Consider the following 20,462-nt stretch of genomic DNA (forward strand, 5'->3'; position numbering starts at 1 on the left):
GTTATATGATTTTGTGCAAACTGGACAGCTCTGTACCTCTCTATTGCCATTACTCATGCTGCCCCGGCTCCATCAGGCCATCAGAGCTGCACTCAACCCAGGAATAGCCTCTTCTCCTGAACGGCCTGGACTCACATCTGAAGATGGGGAATGAAGAGGCAGTGAACACTTAGATATCCCGCGGAGCTTGATCACTTGGTGTGTTAGTATAACATCCCATCTAGACAAAGGGGCTGGACGCAGTCTGATCCCAATCCTTCAAATGCATGGGCACAACCAAAACATTCCAGTTGTGGCCTTGTGGTAAATCTTGGCTGATCTTCAGTCAGTTGTTGTATCATTATAAATTTCTCCCGAATCTGGGAATAAACATGTTAATTTATAATGAGTAGAGGAGGGGCTTTGGGAGCTGTTGGCTGGTGTGTAACACTTTTGTTTCCTGATTTGCAGTGATTTCACATTACGGCAGTCAAGTAAGAGCAACAGAGTGTCCAGAAATCACAGCCTCTTCTCAGCCCATGAGAGGAGCAACAACGCAGGCCATAGCAAAACCTTCTCTCCTGCAACCAACTAACCAAGTGCCTCCCCAAACTACAGCAGCAAGATCAACAGGTGGTCACATCACATCTCAAACAGCTGCCACAACCTCCAGTTCTGAGACCCCAAGCACACACACAACCATAGAAACTCTAACAACAGCCTCCCTGATAAGCACAAACAGCACTCCGTCTACTAGCCTTGTAACTCACACTCTGCTCACAACCCTGGCCACACCCAACAACTCACACACAGCTGCTCCACTCACTGAGGCTACAGTCAGCTCCAGTGTAGCTCCCAGTTCACTGCCACCCACCGTCACCCCTCCAGCCCACACAACTGGAACCAGCCCCTTGACTGACAGCCACACAACGGGAAAGACCACCCAACCCAGTTCCCAGACGACCCTTTCAACAACTCTGTCCATCTCATCAGACACCATCAGCACAACCAGTCAGGAGCCCACTCGACCCACCCACGCCCCAGGAACAACCGCAGCGGCACACAACGCCACCCAGACGGCCTCCCCTGCCACGTCGGCTGTGGGGCCCACCCTTGCACCGCAGCCATCGTCAGCCAAGACTGGAGTTTATCACGTTCTCAATGGAAGCAGGCTCTGTATCAAAGCGGAGATGGGGATAGAGCTGGCAGTTCAAGACACGGAGTCAGTAAGTTGGGGCGTGGGACTGTCACATTACCCTCAAACAGTTTGAGTGGCATTTGCCTTGCCAAGGATGAGCGTTCCTCTGCATCTTTGTCTTTTAATGAAATAAATAGCTGTGAGCACCTCTTTCTCCACGATGCTCTATTAAAAGGTGAATTTGTTTTAGAATATGTATAAAAATTGAAACGACATTGACTGCTTGAAGAGAGGAAGGCACACACCACAAATTTAAATACACACGCCCCTCACTTTTAGTCAAGCCGGGCAGAACATTGGGGTGTGTTCCGTGTTGATCACAGCTCGGCCCTGCCCTGCCTGATAACTCCCAAACCTCCACAACTTTCCTGTGAGATGAGAAGTTTGGATTAGGTGGTCTCCATGGTTCCAGCCAGCTGCGACCCTAGTATGGAAAATCCGTATTAACAAGGAGATTGGAGGAGCTGGGGTGAGGCTGAGATTATTTGATTTACTAAAGGAATCACCATAAAAACCGTATTTTCTTTTTTTTGCACAGTTCTTACTATTTTAAATAAAACATCCACATTTGAAACAGAAGTACGTAGTACGTAACACAGCAAACCTTTCCTGCAGGACGTTTCAATGTGTGTAACAACAAAAATTCAGTTCCACACAGGTTATCAGGAATATCCCTGCCATGAGTGAGCAATCAAGGATCTCCTCTCTGTGGGAAAACTATCTTTAAAAAAAAAACTCTTGAACATAATGGTTTGGAAATGTGAGGTGTCATCCAGGGACTTTGAAATTCTTAAGTGAAGACCCATTAGCCTTGAGTTTCAGGCTCACTTACTTGTCTGTGCTTCTGGCTCCCTAGCGAGAGTTTTCTTCTGTGTCTCACTAAGCTGCTCTCTTTTATTTGGTTTAGGTTTTTTCACCTCAGAGATACTTCAACATCGACCCCAATGCCACCCAAGCCTCTGGGGATTGTGGCCCCCGAACTTCCAACCTGCTCCTGAATTTCCAGGGCGGACTCGTGAATCTCACATTCACCAAGGTGAGCCCTGAGCCCTCACTCTGACTGGCTTCAATGTCGCTTTCCCTTCCCGTCACCCTGGGGCCCAGTGGTGCAATCCCACACTTCAAGTTCAGAGGAAATAGGTCTCAGAGCCTTTTGACATGTTCTCTGATAAGAGCGAGGGGCATAGAGATGGAGTGGAGGAAAGTGTCGACACCTTATGTTTGCCTTCACCCCCTTCAGCCTCCTCTGTGCAGCTCAGAGGCCTTCGATGCCTCTTAAGGGAGACTTGGCCTTGTAGAACCCGACCATAGGTGCCCTTTGCGAACCACCCAAAGGAGGAAGTTGTAGAGATGAACAGACCCAGAGGAATTCCAGTGGGCACCAGAGAAATGAGATTATTCTAAGACCAAAACCAAATGACTGAATGGGTCTTTCCAAACACAGAAGGCAAAAGTCAGGGACTAACCAGGCCCTGGGTTTTCCAGACCACATCCCGGGAAGGCGTAAACAACAGAGTCAACGGAAAGGGCCTGGGCATGAGATCTGAGTCTCAGCTACAAGTTTGATTCTGTCGCTTGTTCTCCTGTGACATCAGGCAGGCAACTTAACCTGTCTGAGCTTTATTTTGTCATTTGAAAAATGGGGGACGGGAATTAGAGATCACCTCTACAAAGACCATTGCTTGATATGGGAGAAGTAGATGTGCAGTAACCAGGAACTCTGATTGCAGTGACTGAAATGGGCATGTCTTGGGGGACAGTGTTGGTCATCTCACTTGTGCTCCAAAGTACCTTGAAAATAAACCGAGTAAGAGCTAGGGAGGAGGTGCGAGAGGGCCCTGGAGCTGGAACTCTGTGAGAGCCTCCTTCTTACCTGACGTGAGCCCTGAAGTTATAGGGGTCTTGATGAGCAGAGCTTGTATAGGAATGAGCATAGACTTTGGGTCAGAAAAACCAAGATTAACTCTCAGCCATAATACTTACCAGCTGTGTGACGTCAGGCTGCTGGGGCCTGTGTTCTCATCTATAAAATGGAAATAATTACACCTCCCTAATAGGACCCTTGGGGGGACTAGAGATGGTATATGTGGCCCTAGCCAGTTTGCTCAGTGGATAGAGTGTTGGCCTGGCATGCGGATGTCCCAGGTTCGATTCCCAGTCAGGGCACACAGGAGAAGCGACCATCTGCTTGTCTTCCCCTCCCTCTACCTCTTCTCCCTCTTCCTCTTCCCCCTTCTCTCTCTCTCTCTCTCTCTCTCTGCTCTTGTAGCCAGTAGCTCGAGTGGTCTGAGCATTGGGCCCGGGTGCTGAGGATAGCTCACTTGATTCAAGCTTTGGCTCCAGATGGGGGTTGTTGGGTGGATCTGGTCGGGGCATATGTGGGAGTCTGTCTCTCTATCTCCCCTCCTCTCACTTAAAAAAGAAGAAAAAGAAACAGTATGTGTAAACCATCTAGTTCTAGTACAATGTTCCATAACGTGGGGCTGTTGTTGTTTTTAGCTTGGTCTCAAAATCTTTATCCTCCTGGTGCATAACTTTCTCCTCAGATGCACTTAAGAAGTCAGTGGTTTCCTTTTAGCACCAAATGGGAAAGATACTCCCTCTTTTTTTTTTTTTTTTTCTGAAGCTGTAAACGGGGAGAGACAGTCAGACAGACTCCCGCATGCGCCCGACCGGGATCCACCCGGCACGCCCACCAGGGGCCACGCTCTGCCCACCAGGGGGCGATACTCTGCCCCTCCGGGGCGTCGCTCTGCCGCGACCAGAGCCACTCTAGCGCCTGGGGCAGAGGCCAAGGAGCCATCCCCAGCGCCCGGGCCATCCCCGCTCCAATGGAGCCTCGGCTGCGGCTGCAGGAGGGGAAGAGAGAGACAGAGAGGAAGGAGAGGGGGAGGGGTGGAGAAGCAGATGGGCACTTCTCCTGTGTGCCCTGGCCGGGAATCGAACCCAGGTCCCCCGCACGCCAGGCCAACGCTCTACCACTGAGCCAACCGGCCAGGGCCAAGATACTCCCTCTTACCAGAAGAACATTCAGGACAGAATAAGTGCTCTATCCCTGGACAACTGAAACTATAGAGGTGTCAAGAATTATTAGAAAGTCACTTCAGCAAGACGGCAGAAGATCAAGCATGAGTGTGAATGCTGTAGTTCAGGACTAGATCCCACCTGACCACTGCTCACATGAGCGGCTGCGGAGGGAGGACATCGAACACTCCAGCATTTGTCTGTGGCACACCAAGGCCACTGATGCCAGGCTTAGGCAGAACTGCCAGCAAGAGTTTTCTTGGCACCCTCCACCTCTCTTTGTGCTACTTTCCTGTCTCCTGAGGCCCCCCCCTCTGCGTTTCCAATCCCTTCAGGCAGGTTTCTATTTGATCAGACTCCACACGAGTGCTGAACTCCCGACTTTCTGGGGTCCTCTGTGCCTCCAGGGCTGTGGGCCCGAAGCGAGTGCCCTCTGTGCCTCCAGGGGTGTGGGCCCGAAGGGGTGTGGGCCCGGAGCGAGTGCCCTCTGTGCCTCCAGGGCTGTGGGCCCGGAGCGAGTGCCCTCTGTGCCTCCAGGGCTGTGGGCCCGGGGCGAGAGCCCTCTGTGCCTCCAGGGCTGTGGGCCCGGGGCGAGAGCCCTCTGTGCCTCCAGGGGTGTGGGCCCGGAGCGAGAGCCCTCTGTGCCTCCAGGGGTGTGGGCCCGGAGCGAGAGCCCTCTGTGCCTCCAGGGGTGTGGGCCCGGAGCGAGTGCCCTCTGTGCCTCCAGGGCTGTGGGCCCGAAGCGAGTGCCCTCTGTGCCTCCAGGGCTGTGGGCCCGGAGCGAGAGCCCTCTGTGCCTCCAGGGCTGTGGGCCCGGAGCGAGTGCCCAGGTGAAGCTACAAGGACCTGTCGGGCCGCCCTGCCTCCACCTGCCTTCGGAAAGGAACAGCATCAGCCACTCAATCCATAATGCCAAGTGCTGTGATAGTGGCTTTGACCTACCGACTAAACTCACCTCCTCCCCATCACCAGTCCCCTGGGCAGCAGCGGCCTCAGCTCTGCCACACACCAGCCTGGTCCTTCTGAAGAATCTGCGCTTAACAAGGGAACTTGTTTAAGCCCCAAAGGTGACCACAGACTCAAAGATTACAGAGGCTCAGCATAGAATTTTTTTTTTTTTCTGAAGCTGGAAACGGGGAGGCAGTCAGACAGACTCCCGCATGCGCCCGACCGGGATCCACCCGGCACGCCCACCAGGAGCGAAGCTCTGCCCACCAGGGGGCGATGCTCTGCCCCTCCGGGGCGTCGCTCTGTCGCGACCAGAGCCACTCTAGCGCCTGGGGCGGAGGCCAAGGAGCCATCCTCAGCGCCCGGGCCATCTTTTGCTCCAATGGAGCCTTGGCTGCAGGAGGGGAAGAGAGAGACAGAGAGGAAGGAGAGGGGGAGGGGTGGAGAAGCAGATGGGCACTTCTCCTGTGTGCCCTGGCCGGGAATCAAACCCGGGACTCCTGCACGCCAGGCCAATGCTCTACCACTGAGCCAACCGGCCAGGGCCAGCATAGAATTTGATTACTGTGTTAGTATAGTAAACATTTCTTTTTCCTGGAAGCATGTGGTAATTTTTTTATTGTCTCACTTTTTAAAATAACAATATATTTTTAATTAGTTCAGTTAACCAAGGTTTTTAAATAGAATAATAGGTATCAGTGGCAAGGACATACACAGCCAAGTACTCTCAGCTTTCCTGCAGGAGTCGTCATTTGTACCTAGAACCCTAGGTCTTCTGTCTTCTTCCACATCTTGTAGTAAAAATATTCTCCCACTTCTGATGAAGACTAATATGAAGGAAGATTTCATTTTTCCATTAAATCTGCATAAGCAAAAGATTAGAGTAAGTATGAGATGTTAAATGGCAACTTATAGGGCTGCTGTAGTGAAGAGACAGAGGAAGGCCCGAGAGTGCCCACCCTGACCCGAGGGGCAGCCAGCCACAGCTGAGGCTGCTGGTGCCAGCGGTGGGCTGGCATCCAGCCCAGAGACTTGTCACTGTCTTGTATGGAGGGCACTGCCCTACTGTGCTGGTTGTTAAATATTTTACACGTCACCTCTGTCAGGTGATAATGGCAGACCAGTGTTGCCCTGACTGTTTGTTCAAGGCAAAGCAAAAATTCAGATCTTTTTTTTTTTTTTTTTTTTTTAATAAAAGCACTTGATTTTTAAGTGTTGACAACACATTTTTAAAAAAAAATTGAACATTCTTCTGGCCAAAGAATACATAGCTGTGGGCTAGATCTGGCCTGTGGACCCGGCATGGTGGCTTCTGCCCTAACAGGTGGGCTGTGTGGAGTGCATTTAAGTAGGAAAGCGGTCTCGATTCTTTCACAAGAGAAATGGGCTCCACAATTTAGTCAGCCACTTTTCCAATATTGCTACGTTCCATGCCAGTGTTTCTCAATAGATGCAGTAGTGCCATTTCGGGTCAGAGAAGTGTTTGTGGTGGGGCTGTCCCATGCCTAGTGGGATGTTGAACCGCATCCCTGCCTCCACCTACTAGATGCCAACCCCAGTTGAGGCGACCCGACACGTCTCCAAACATCAGCACGTGTCCTCACAAAGGCAAAATCACCCCTGGTTGATAACCAGCACTCTAGAGGGAAAGAAAGCCTTGGAAAACAGGAGTACCTAATAGTTATAGTGTAATAGATGTTATAAAGAAATCAAATTGTAGAATGATAAATGGATACTGATTAGCAAGACTGATATATCAATCAATTTAACAATAAGAATTTACTGAGCATCTAGTTGGTCCTCAGTATTGAGCTAGACATTATGGGGGAAGAGAAAAGAAATATAGGCTATACTTCCAGGTTCCAAGTCATGGACAATAATTTGTAAATTTTTAAAATTGAAATATAGTGACAGAAACAGAAAAATCTGCTTTTTTTTTCTTTCTGAAGTTGGAAACAGGGAGGCAGTCAGACAGACTCCCACATGCGCCTGACCGGGATCCACCCAGCATGCCCACCAGGGGGTGATGCTCTGCCCATCTGGGCCGTTGCTCTGTTGCGACCAGAGCCATTCTAGCACCTGAGGCAGAGGCCATGGAGCCATCCTCAGCGCCCGGGCCATCTTTGCTCCAATGGAACCTTGGCTGTGGGAGGGGAAGAGAGAGACAGAGAGAAAGGAGAGGGGGAGGGGTGGAGAAGCAGATGGGCGCTTCTCCTGTGTGCCCTGGCTGGGAATTGAACCCAGGACTCCTGCATGCCAGGCCAATGCTCTACCACTGAGCCAACTGGCCAGGGCAAAAATCTGCTTCTTAAACTGTCACTTGATATTGTTGTTCAACTTAAATTGTCCGTATCATTTTTATGTGACCACGGACAAGTTGCTAGATCTCTCTCTGAGCCTCTGTCCTCTCTTATGTGATGGGGCCAAGCAATACCTGTTGTTGGCTACTGTGAGGGTAAACGGGGCTAGCATATGTGAAAGTACTCTGCGTGGTTTCTCCCCATCATGGGGTTAGGAGAGGTGTGTTTTATTTCTCATCTCCCTCAGTTTCATATTTTAAAGAGCTGAAAACCTTCCCATGACAGTGTCTACTTTGATTAAAATGACATGCTGCGAGTTGTCCAGATCCTTCGGGTGCAAGGTAAATGCACCACCCTCCTCCCGCCATCTTTCTTCCTGCCCACATTGTTTTAAAAATACCTTTCAATAACTGTGTAGAGTTCACCTCTCTGTGCTCAACCCTGTCCCGTTCTCATCCACGTGGTTGGCAGGGCAGCTCCAGGATGTGAGGAAATCAGCCACCCAGTGGGAAGGGCACGGGGCTGCGCAGGGACCTGGCCGCTGAGGTCTGGAAACCTGCTGCTCACCCACCTCCTGTTTCCTAGAGCCCTTCCGGGGCCTGCGGTGTCCTCTCAGCTCGTAGACTCCTGGGAACTGCTGTCAGTGTTCATTGTTAACACCTGCAGAGGGCTCTATTTAGAAATTCCCAAGTATATGGTGCCATTTTATGGCCTGTTTTCCCTTTGCTTTCCCTCAGTGCACTTTTGCATTCAGCCTTCAAGATAGCTCAATTATCTTCACCCTATGAAGTCTCCCTGCCCCACCTCCATCCCAGGTAAAACTGGGAGACTTTCTTCTCTTGGTTCCCTGAGCCATACTTGTTGTTCCCTCACCCCCAGTAGTGCCCTCGTCACACGTTCTGCCATCTTGAAGGCAGGTCTATGACTTATTCACATTTCTCTCTCTAGTGCCCAGCCCTGGCTGGGTACATAGCATATAGCAAATGTTTGATGAACAAGTAAATCACTGAAGGAGAGAATCTAAATTTCACAGAGAACTAGGCCAAGGTGCCAAAAAGTGGATCAGCAGCTGTAGAGAAACAGCCTCACTGGCTTCCTTTCATTATGCCCAGAGCAAAGGTTTCCCGATATAATCCCAGCAATGCTGAGCAACAAAGAAATGGCTGATGTTGAAGACAAAATTCACATCCTGAACCTCTGTGACTATGAAACTCCTACAACACATTTTGTGGAAGTAGAAGGGAGGACCCTGGGTCTGTGGTCATTGGCATGCTGCCTTCCTGAGCAGGCTTGATTGGCTGGCTTCTCTAGACCCTGTTTGCTCTGGTCCCTGTCCTTTGCTAGGGAGGAGATTTAGGTTCCTTGAGGAGTTTGCATCTCTTCGATAAGATATTTCAGAGCTCTCTTTCCATACTGGTGGGGAGGAGCCACTGTGTCAGCATCCCATTGGTTGAACAGTGAGGTGGGACTTGTGCTAATGGTCTATTCAGGTGGGGATGCTGTAAGTGATGTATTTGACTATTAGGGGTTCTTGATCCCCTTTTATCAATGTTGATGGGTACACAAAGGGTTTTCATTTTGTCTTCAAGAATCTGGCACAGTAGATGTTTGTCATATTTTAAACCAAACTCCAAATAAAAGAAAATCAACTGGCAGAGAATGACCCTGTGGTTGTAGGAATCAAAGAAAAAGCAGACAGTATAAACTGATAATAGGTGGCATGTAATTTCCCTTGGCTTTGGGTTAAGTCTGAAACCTTGAAGCTCCCCACCCCTCCTCTGTCTCTACCTGATGCTATCCCCCGAGCTGAGGCTGAGGCTTCTCTAACCAATAGAGCTATTTAAGCTGCGCTCACTTGCTTGTTCTCTTTCTACTTATGGTAGATCTGAGGTCTAGGAAATTGACTTTTTTTTTAGTTTATTATTATTTTTTTAATTTTATTTATTTATTTTTAGAGAGAAGAGAGAGACAGGGAGAGAGAGGAGAGAGAGACAGAGAGAGAGAAGGGAGAGGGAGGAGCAGGAAGCATCAACTCCCATATGTGCCTTGACCAGGCAAGCCCAGGGTTTCGAACTGGTGACCTCAGCATTTCCAGGTCGACGCTTTATCCACTGCGCCACCACAGGTCAGGCAGAAATTGATGTTTAAAATGCCATTTGACCTCAATGAGAGAGGTTTACTGGAAAGGGGCAACCTAATTTATTATTACCATTGTTAACAATGCCAGGTAAATTTGAGTAAAGACTCTGCAATTTTTTTTACATGGAGTCCTTCATTTAACCCTCACATCAACCTAAGAGGTAAGTCCTGTTATTATGATCCCTGTTCTTCTACTTAGAAGTAAAGAAATTAAATTTGGAGGATGTTCACAAAGATTTGACAACTTAAACTAGGCTGCAAGGGAACAAAGAGATATTTTTGAAACAGTATTAAAAAAATTCTTTACAATACTTTATTCTCCCAAATAGGAGGTAAGCCGTTCTCTCTATTACATTTCATAACCAACAAACTTCTTTAGCAACCTTGTTCTTCATTGATGGTGAGGACCAGGAGTCCACAGACTATGGCCCCCAGATCAAATCCAGCCCACCACTAAAAGTTGTATGATCTACCAACTAAGAATGACTTTTACATTTTTAAATGATTGGAGGAAAAATAAGAAGAATATTATGTGACACGTGAAAATCATATGCAATTCAAATTCAAGGGTCCATAAATAGAGTTTTCTGGAGCATGACCACCCTTGTTTGTGTAGGTGTCGTCTATGGCTGCTTCAGTGCTACAAGGCAGTGGAGAGGTTGCTGCGAGAACCACAGAGCCTAAAATATTCACCATCTGGCTCTTTACAGGAAAAAAAAAGTTCGCCAGCTCCTCCCATAGAAGAAACTTCAGTTCTATTACCACTTAAATTATACCAAATTCTTAATTTCCAAGTATAAAAAATGCTTTGCTCTAGCTTAAGAGAAAATTTTATATCCTTTAAGAACCTCCTGGAAATCTGACCAGGTGGTGGTGCAGTGGATAGAGCTTCGGACTGGGATGCAGAGGACCCAGGTTTGAAACCTCAAGGTCGCCAGCTTGAGCGCAGGCTCATCTGGTTTGAGCAAGGCTCAGCAGCTTGAGCCCAAGGTCGCTGGCTTGAGCAAGGGGTCACTCGGTCTGCTGTAGCCTCCCCCCCAACCCCCGTCAAGGCACATATGAGAAAGCAATCAATGAACAGCTAAGGTGCCGCAATGAAAAATTGATGCTTCTCAACTCTCTCCCTTCTTGTCTGTCTGTCTGTCCCTCTATCTCTCTCTATCTCTTTCACACACAAAAAAAGAGCCCCCTGTAACATTACTATAACTCTACAGAAAAAGCGGGTACAACTGTCTAGATAAGACTCATTTGATACCTTCAGCATAAACTTCTGGGTGGAGCAAAAGTTGGTTTACAGTTGCGAGTATGTGAAACACAATTTATCCTTTTATTATTATGTATTGTATTATTTTCCATACAAACAGCTATAAACTGACTTTTGCCCCACCCTTATATAAAATATGAAATCTCAAGAAAACTAAACATCCTCTTCCCCTTTTGTTCACGAGTTCACCTAGCAAATGCTTGTGCTTTTATTTATTTATTTATTTATTTATTCATTTTTAGAGAGGAGAGACAGAGAGAGACAGAGAGAGACAGAGAGGAGAGAGAGACAGGCGGGAGGAGCTGGGAGCATCAACTCCCATATGTGCCTTGACCAGGCAAGCCCAGGGTTTCGAACCAGCGATCTCAGCATTTCCAGGTCGATGCTTTATCCACTGCGCCACCACAGGTCAGGCACAAATGCTTGTTCTTTATCATACAAACAGACATCAGCTCAGTCCCAGTCGATGTCTGGTTACTTGTGACTCAGTGAATATGAAAGGAAACCTGGCTCCAAGCTCCAGATCCGGTTCCGTTGCCTCATGAAGATGAGCGCACAGTGAGTGGGAGCATTCTGTCACGTGCTCCAGGAGGCCTCACTGTGGCCAAGCCTGAGAGTGCCGAAGGGGCAGCCCTTCCTATCAGGTCTGGCGTCCTGCGCACGGGACCCGTGCGGTCAGAAGGACCGGTGCTTGCTTTAGTGCTCTGCTGTCACCTTTTGACATTCTCAAATGATTTGTGAACAGGAGAGTCCACATTTTCATCCTGTGGTAGGCCCCACAAATTATGTAGCTGGTCTTGCTTCCAATACAAGGGTGTATATATGTACTGTTTACTTCTCACTGAAATTAGGGGATATTTCAAAATGAATAGGAAGCAATAAAAATATCCCCTAATTTTTGTGAGTAGTGTATATATAGGCAGCTGCATTTCAGGGCATGTGAAAGTTCTTGCACAATGAACTTTTGTCTAGACCCACATTCCAATGGAGGAAAACGCAGGGCAGGAACCTGTAGGCAAGATCTTGCTTTGACCTATAAGCAATGGGAACCAGAGGTAGATGCTTAATGTCTCTGAGCCTCTTTGTTCTCAGCTGTAATACAGGCTAGCAGTGTTTATTTTGTCTTGGGGGGTTGTTCCAAGGATCAAAGGAGGCAATGTAAGTGAAAGATTACACTTAGTAAACTGTGGAACCTTTCTAGAAATAAAAGCCTCCCTTCAGTGTGTGAGGATAGATCAGGGAGGGGCCCCGGGAAAGGGGAGACCCCAGGAGGATTCTCTGGGGCTCAGAGCTGGCCTCATCGCTCTCATCCTGCAGCCCAAGCAATCTCCAAAAACAAACTCCTGCTCACATCACTGTCCTGGTGGAACCTTTCAGTGGCTCCTCTCTGCTGTCAGGATGGATCAGGGGTCTTGTAAGAGTGACTTTGGGCACTGAAGTATGTACTGGTGTCTCTTGTGCTGAAAGGAAACCCAGTAAAAATCTGAATAAACAGTATGTGAGTGCAACCCAAGAAGGAACTGGATGGTCTAAGCACATTGTTCAACTAGCCTTTTTTTTTTTAAGTGAGAGGAGAGGGGAGATAGACAGACTCCCACATGCGCCCCAATCGGGATCCACCTGGCACACCCCATCTGGGGCCAATACTCAAATCAACTGAGCTATCCTCAGGGCCCGGGGTTGATGCTTGAACCAATCGAGCCACTGGCTGCAAGAGGGGAAGAGAGAGAGAAGGGAGAGTGGGAGGGAAGAAAAGCAGATAGTTGCTTCTCATGTGTGCCTTGACCAGGCGATGTGGACCAGGGATGTCCACATGCCAGGCTGACACTTTATCCACCGAGCCAACAGGCCAAGGCCCAACTAGCCTCTGAGACCTGAAACTGTCACCTCGAAGGAAGGAGCCAGGTCTTATTCTTCTCCCCAGATTTAGAGCAATGCCTGGTCTAGAGTAAATGTAAGAGATGTTGGAGTCAGGCAGCTTGTAGTCATATCTTTCTACCACCTATAAGGGCTATGATCTTAGGCAAGCCACTGAACCTTCATTTCCTCTCATAGATGTTGTGAGGATTAACTAAGGCATGGCATAGTAAGTGCCTGCTGCAGTCCCTGGCCCAAGGTAAGAAGTCAGCATGTGGTAGGTGAGTTCAATGAATTAACAGGTGTTGAGATCAATAGCAGTGACCCTCCTAAAACAGTTGTATTTCTGAAATTCTTATATTGCAAAAGGAATTATTTTATCCACAAATAATATATGGGCTAAATATGGTCAAGATTATTATTGTTAAATTTGCTTAATTCCTAGATTTGAAACTTCTAAAAGTAATTCAATTTGAGATTCTGGTTGCTCTGCCACTTTCTGTACCTCTGCTTGTGGGTAGTTTCCTAAAGAGTGTTTCAGAATAACAACACTTCCTGCTCCTCCTCTCTCTCTCTCTCCTCTCTGAAAAATTGAATAAAGTCTTTTAAAAAATTATTAAAAAAATAAACAAAAAATAAACACAATTATGGCTCCTTACCAACATACCCCAAACCCTCATATCAAGGATTTAATAGCAGGAATCCTGACTAAGCATAGTTTGTAGGCCAGAATCATAAACATAAAAAATAAAAACTACTTTAAAAAATAAAAAGTATTTCACCTAACACCTAACTTACCTTTTCATATCTCAGTTCAGTTCCCTTTAATGTTTTATACCCTCAATCTCCCCAGAGGTTATAGGGCTGCTTTGCAGTTTGTTTGTTTGTTTGTTTGTTTGCTTTCCAAAGGACGATCTCTGGGTGAAAGTGGAGCACTGCTTGATATTTCTGAGCACAGCCATGGGGGTCCTCTTGCAGAGAACGCCCAGTGATCTCAGGGTAAACCATTTCTTCCCAGAATCACCCATGTAAACATCTGGAAAACATGAACTCATTAATCTGTTTAAAGTATTTGATACTCTATCCATGAAAATGCAGGCAAAATTTTGCATGCACTATTTTTCCAGGGGGTTTATAGACCCATAAAGCCCACTCATGGTAGCCTCACAGATGAGGAGTCTCCGTTTGAATCCCTACCATGAGATGTTAGTTACAAAAGCTTAGTGTATATTCCTCCAACCCTCCACCTTCAGGATGTATTTACATTTTATAGGGGGAAACTTGGCCCAACTGAAAGAACTTGAATTGTATTGGTAGAATTTTAATTTTAGGCTCTAACAGCAAGTATGTAGTAGAGAAATTTGGGGCCAAGGGAAAGCTATTACTTATTATTTACATATCATGTAGTATATTTACTTTTTTTTTAATTTTAAACACAATTATGGCCTGACCTGTGGTGGCACAGTGGGATAAAGCGTCGATCTGGAACACTGAGGTCGCTGGTTCGAAACCCTGGGCTTGCCTGGTCAAGGCATATATGGGAGTTGATTATTAAAAAAAATAAACAAAAAATAAACACAATTGTGGCTCCATACCATATCAAGGATTTAATAGCTGGAATCCTGACTAAGCATAGTTTGTAGGCCAGAACATAAAAGCAGAGATTACCCAAAGACTAATATGCTGATGTTTTACAGGATGAAAATTCATATTATATCAATGAAGTGGGAGCCTATCTGACTGTCTCAAATCCAGGTAAGAAGCTAGAGAAGGCTGTTCTACCAGCAAGGACACTGCCTGGTTAGCTCATTTCTCGTTCCATTGAATTCTCGAATCTTTGATGCTGCTTTTGAAAAACAGGCTGAGAGAGTAGCCCACAGCATATAGAATTTGGGGGCAGAACTTAGTACATCTTTGTGAATATCAGTTTCTTATCTGCTCGTGAAGGAAGGAGATTGGACACATCACGTCAGAAGTCATTATCAGCAACAGTAAAGAGCGTAGTGACTTTGGACAGACTTGTTGATGGTACAGTTTATTCTATATTCTTGGAATCAAGCACTCGTTCTGTAAAAATGTAGTTAGTGCCTGCTAGGTATCAAACCCTGGAATACACTGGGAAATCCATTATTATCTAAACAGAGAGTCTCTGCTCTCTAGGAACTTACAGTCTAGAAAAAGGAGAGGACCATAAACAGACACATTAAATTATAACACACAGTTAAGCCGTGGTAAATTCTTTGAGCAACACACGAGCATGTTGGATAGTTACTTTAGGTAAGGCCTTAGGGAAGCACGCAGGGAAGGAAGGCCTCTCTGAAGAGGTGAGGTTTGAGCAGAGAGATATGGGGACTTCTGAGCCTGGGGAATGACAGGTGGCAGGAACAGATGCACAGGCCCTATAAGTGAACTTGCTGGTGTGTTCAGGGACCAGCAGGGGCCAGTGAGCAAAGCAGCAGAAGAGGTCTGAGGGACAGCTAGGCCAGAGCATCTAGGGCCTCTGGGCAAGGCAAGGTGAAGACTTTGGAATTTATTCTAAAGTGTAAAAGGATGCCATTGGAAGGTTTGGTGTAGAAAACTGATAAATCAGATTTGCATTTTTTTTTAAAAGAGAGACAAGAAAAGAGAGATGAGAAGCATCAACTCATAGTTGCAGCACTTTTTCTTTTTTAAGTGAGAGGAGAGGAGATAGAGAGACAGACTCCCACATGTGCCCCAACCAGGATCCACATGGCAACCACTGTCTGGGGCCAATGCTCAAATCAACTGAGCTATCCTCAGTGCCTGAAGCTGATGCTCCAATCAAGCCACTGGCTGTGAGAGGGGAACGGGGGAAGGAGGTGGAAAGTGAGGGGGAGAGAAACAGGTAGTCTTTTCTCCTGTGCCCTGACCAGGAATTGAACCTGGGACATCCATATCCAGGCCAACATTCTATCCACTGAGCCAACTAGCCAGTGCCTGCGATTTTTAGTTGTTCCTTAATTGCTTCTCATACATGTCTTGAGTGGGGGGGAACGAGGCTCCAGCCAAGCCAGTGACCTCTTGTTCAAGCCAGTGACCTCGGACTCAAGATAGCAACCATGGGATTATGTCAATGATCCAATGCTCAAGCTGGTGAGCCTGTGCTCAAGCAGTGACCTTGGAGTTTCAAACCTGGGACTTCAGCATTCCTCGTTGACACTCTCTATCCACTGTGCCACCAACAGGCCAGATTTATTTCTAAAGTTTCAGTTTGGTTGCTGTATAGACAGTTGCCCATATTGGGGCAAGTTTGGAGAACTTCTAGAATGTTTGCTTCTAGAAAAGTAAAGCTCCCAATCAAATTGGGGGGGGGGGGTCCCAGAGGTCTCAAATGTCTCTCTGGAAAGCTCAGCTTCTTTTTTTTTAGCAAGAGAGAGACAGACAGACAGATAGGGACAGACAGACAGGAAGGGAGAGAGATGAGAAGCATTAGTTCTTTACTGTGGCACTTTAGTTGTTCATTGATTGCTTTCTCATATGTGCCTTGACCAGGGGATCCACCCAAGCCAGTGACCCCTTGCTCAAGCCAGTAACCTTAGGCTCAAGCCAGCGACTATGAATGAGGTCATGTCTATGATCTCATGCTCAAGTCGGCGACCCATGTTAAACCTGGTGAGCCCGTGCTCAAGCCAGATGAACACTCACTCAAGCTGGAGACCTTGGGGTTTTGAACCTGGGTCCTCAGCATCCCAAGCCAATGTTCTATCCACTGCACCACCACCACCTGGTCAGACTGAAAAGCTCAGATTTAGATAACAACTTATTATTAATCATTTCCTCTGTGCCAGGCACTGCACTGAGATTTTTCATGTCTGTTTTTTCTTTTTCAAAATTCTATCTTTTGATTGGCTTAGACTTATTAAGGAACTTATATCTAAAACCATGCCAAGAAATGAAAAGGTAGAGATATGTCTATTTTAAATATTAGCTATATTGTATTGATACTGTTCAAAAGGACACTGTCAATGATTGTTGGTAAAATGTAAGTAGATGTTATAGTCAACGAATTCCATAGTCATTAACTCAGACAAATATACTCATAGACTGGGGATGAATGTTGTGAATGCTAACATAAATTAGCTAATGTTATCACTAGGCATGGACCAAATTTTAGCCAGGAATAAGGTAGTAATGTCTCAAGAGGCAGAAGAATGGAAAGTAAGGCCAGAAACTAATTTAGAGGCTAATGGAGAAGATACAACAACTCCAGGTTCCAATAACCAAGGTTCAGCAGTAGCAGCAGGAGCTGTACACAGTATGACATCACAGTAATGACAATTCTCATGCAGGTGGTGGTGCAGGTAGTAGTAAGAATAATTAGTTGTAATTACAACGATAATGACCATTGTAATGTTAGTAAGGGTGGTAATAGTAGATTACCCTGGGATATAACATGATTCAGTGGTGTACACAGATAATTTAGTACATCGTGTAAGATATTTGCATTTATAAAAGCAAGAGTCTACAGTAACTCCAAACAGAGCACCAGAAAAAAGTCCCCCAAAAGCAAGAGGTGATATTTCATGAAGAGAAGGCAGGACTCCCAAAAGTCACATGTAAGGGAAGGCCATATATATATATATATATATATATATATATACATATTATTCATTTTAGAGAGGAGAGAGAGAGAGAGAGAAAGGGAGGAGGAGCAGGAAGCATCAACTCCCATATGTGCCTTGACCAGACAAATGCAGGTTTCGAACCGGCGACCCCAGCATTCTATTGAATAGGTCGACACTTTATCCACTGCACCACCACAGGTCAAGCCAGGGAAGGCTATTTAACTTCACGAGGACCACCAAGCAGCAGCTGAAACTCAATAGAGATATGCCAAGATTCTTTTTTTTTTTTTTTGTAATTTTTTATGTGTTGATTTTAGAGAGCAAGTAGAGTGAGAAAGAGAGAAACATCGATTTGTTGTTCCACTTATTTATGCAATCATTGGTTGATTCTATTGCCAAGATTCTTATATGTCTACACTTACCTTTGTGTTTTCAGAAAAAATTTACCAAGGAAAGAAAAGTGCTGTGATGATGTTTGAGACTGTGATTGGGCATTCCTTCAAGTGTGTGAGTGAACAGAGCATCCAGCTGTCAGCCCACCTTCAACTGAAAACAATGAATGTCCAACTTCAAGCCTTTGATTTCGAAGATGACCACTTTGGAAATGGTAAGTTAAGGGTTCATCATGTCACAGACATAAACTTTAGAGATCCATGGGTAGTTTCAAGATTTTTTTTGTTTTGTTTTTTAATTATGTGAGAGGCAGGGAGGCAGAGAGACAGACTCCCACATGTGTCCCTATGGGGACCCACCTGGCAAGCCTACTAGGGGTTGATGCTCTTTCCCTCTGGGCCCGTTACTCCGTTGCTTGGCAACCAAGCTATTTTAGTGCCTGAGGCAAGGCCATAGTGCCATTCTCAGTGCCTGGGACCAACTTGCACGAACCATTCGAGCAATGGGTGTGGGAGGAGGAGAGAGAGAGAGAAGTGAGAGGGACAGAGGTGGAGAAGCAGATGTTGCTTCTCCTGTGTTTCCTGACTGGGAATCAAACCTGGGACTTCCACATGCCAGGCCAATGCTCTACCACTGAGCCAACCAGCCAGGGCCAGTTTCAAGGTTTGTTTTTTGTCTGAACCTGTCAAAGGAACAAGAATCACATGAGCTTCCTAGAACAATATAATTCTACAAAGCTCTTAAGCCCAAATTTCCCTGGCCAACCCTCCTATCATTTCTCTCTGAGTCAACACCAACCTCAAAACCAGACACCTTAACCCACTCACGTCTGCTGCACTCCCACAGCAGAAAACACTCTCCTTGTCTTACAAAAATATATATTCGGAATCATTTAAACACACACACAAACACACATACACACAATCAAAAAGTCAGAAAACACCATCTGCAACCTTTCCTCTTATAGCTGTTGAGTTCTAGTAAACTCAGGTAGATTTGGAGAACACTTTAAAGATCCTGAGTATTAGTGATGTCTAAAATTCAATAGATTCTTTCCCACTTACAGAGGGAAAAGAGAAAAGAATGCCATAATTCAAGATAGAAACGCATTCTGTTGGACTCCCTCTCCCCAAATTACAAACTGTTTCCTGAAAGTTAGTCTTAGTTCTGCTTTGGGTTTTAACCATCACAGAGGGAAATAGGTCCTAGAAGGAAGGCCAGAGGCAGACCCGGAAAACTTTCTGAGAAAACCCCTTTTTCCCTGCAAGGAAAATAGTGTCACAAGAATTTCTACATATGTCCAGAAATTGAACTTTTCTTTCTAAAACATCCCTCTCATAATAACTCAACTGTAAATGCTCAGTCTTGTCAAAGATAATGGTCATCCCAAACAGTAGGCTCCTGACTCCCACCTTCTCAACTCCTCCTCCCTAAAACTCTGGCAAAAGGTTTCTTGGTGTCAGGAGCCCCAGGCTGTCCCATAGTCCCCTTTAGAAGCACAGAGTTTGAATAGAAACTCTGGCCATGTGGTTTGGTGCAGGTCTCTGTTTCCAGAGTTGGGAACCATGGCTCAATGGCTTACCCTAGCTTGATGTCAAAACACAATTCTGCTCCTGACCTTTAGACCAAACTAATGTTTCCTCAAAGTTGGATCAGAATGACCTGGCTCCATCTCCGACCCACTGAACCATAATTTCTTGAGTGAGAGGCCTGGGTATCTATAATTCCATACACCCCTTAAGCTGCCACAGCACCACGCGTTCCACCTCATTGCGCTGACTCTCTCCCTCCTGGTCTGCGCCCATCAGGCATGTCTGAGGCTGCAGTTGGGAGGTGCAGCAGCTCCGTTTTTCCCTCGGTTTCCTTCTGCAAGGTGGAGGCAGGCGGGCAGGGGCAATTCCCAACATTGTGGCCAGCCTGTAACACCTGTTACTCTGACTTCAATTACAGCGGATGAATGCTTCAGTGACAAAAACAGGAGAGAAATCCCTGTGGCTGTGTGCCTGAGTATCGCAGGACTGCTTGTCATTTTGCTAACAGCATGTCTGGTGGCCAGAAAGAGGCCCAGTAGAGGATATGAACGGATGTAAAGCCCCAGCTTCTGCAGAATGTGCAAGGTTAAGGCCTTGGGAATTCTGTCTTCATATTCAGCCTGAAGTGAAGGGATCAACTTTTCTAATTTCCTGTCCTGCCTCCCAATCTGATTAGGAAACCCAGCTTTCACCCCAAGGCCATCCCAAGGCTGGCTGAAAGGTAGCCCTCCCACTTTCTCCTGTTAGTGTGAGGAGGCCTGCCACGTGAGCTTGAATTCTGTCCTCCACAGCCCATCGTACGGGGCTGGCTGTGAGCGTTAGAACAAGAGACAGGGACAACAGGAGGGTGCTTGTGAGGAGGCCCCCAAAGCAAACACCCAACGGCAGAATCGTGGGAAAGACATTTTCAAACTGAACTAATTTTTCTTATACATTGTTAAGAATCTCAATATCCAATATTTTTTATACATATAACAGAAAAACAGAACCCAATCCTTCGAAATACATTCTAAAGTGATTTTAAACTCCTAGATTATGCCCAAATTTTGATTTATTTAAATTACAGATAGTCTTAATAGACTGTTATTTTTAAAAAGACATCGCTTGCACTACTGTAATGTACTATTAATGAAAACTAGAAAACTTCGCAACATTTCATTTTTTTTTATGTAAGGCATGTGCCAAAGATCTTGACAAACAAGGAAGCTGAATAAACGTTAGCTTTCCAGTTCTTCACCTCCA

The 20,462-nt window shown here is 46.2% G+C and overlaps 1 protein-coding gene across 1 annotated transcript in view; it reads left to right on the forward strand.

Moving 5' to 3' along the window:
* LAMP3 (lysosomal associated membrane protein 3) overlaps positions 1–19,870 on the forward strand; it is a 28,512-nt gene extending 8,642 nt beyond the window's left edge. Inside the window, exons 2-6 of the mRNA XM_066347286.1 lie at positions 451–1,205; positions 2,085–2,213; positions 14,407–14,464; positions 17,732–17,902; positions 19,639–19,870. Coding sequence (XP_066203383.1) covers positions 451–1,205; positions 2,085–2,213; positions 14,407–14,464; positions 17,732–17,902; positions 19,639–19,778 — 1,253 coding nt within the window. The 3' untranslated portion in view covers positions 19,779–19,870. The remainder of the gene's footprint in view (positions 1–450; positions 1,206–2,084; positions 2,214–14,406; positions 14,465–17,731; positions 17,903–19,638) is intronic.
* The last annotated feature ends 592 nt before the right edge of the window (positions 19,871–20,462 follow it).

Source organism: Saccopteryx leptura, chromosome 8 (genome assembly GCF_036850995.1).
Source record: "Saccopteryx leptura isolate mSacLep1 chromosome 8, mSacLep1_pri_phased_curated, whole genome shotgun sequence".
In the NCBI taxonomy this organism is placed as follows: domain Eukaryota; kingdom Metazoa; phylum Chordata; class Mammalia; order Chiroptera; family Emballonuridae; genus Saccopteryx; species Saccopteryx leptura.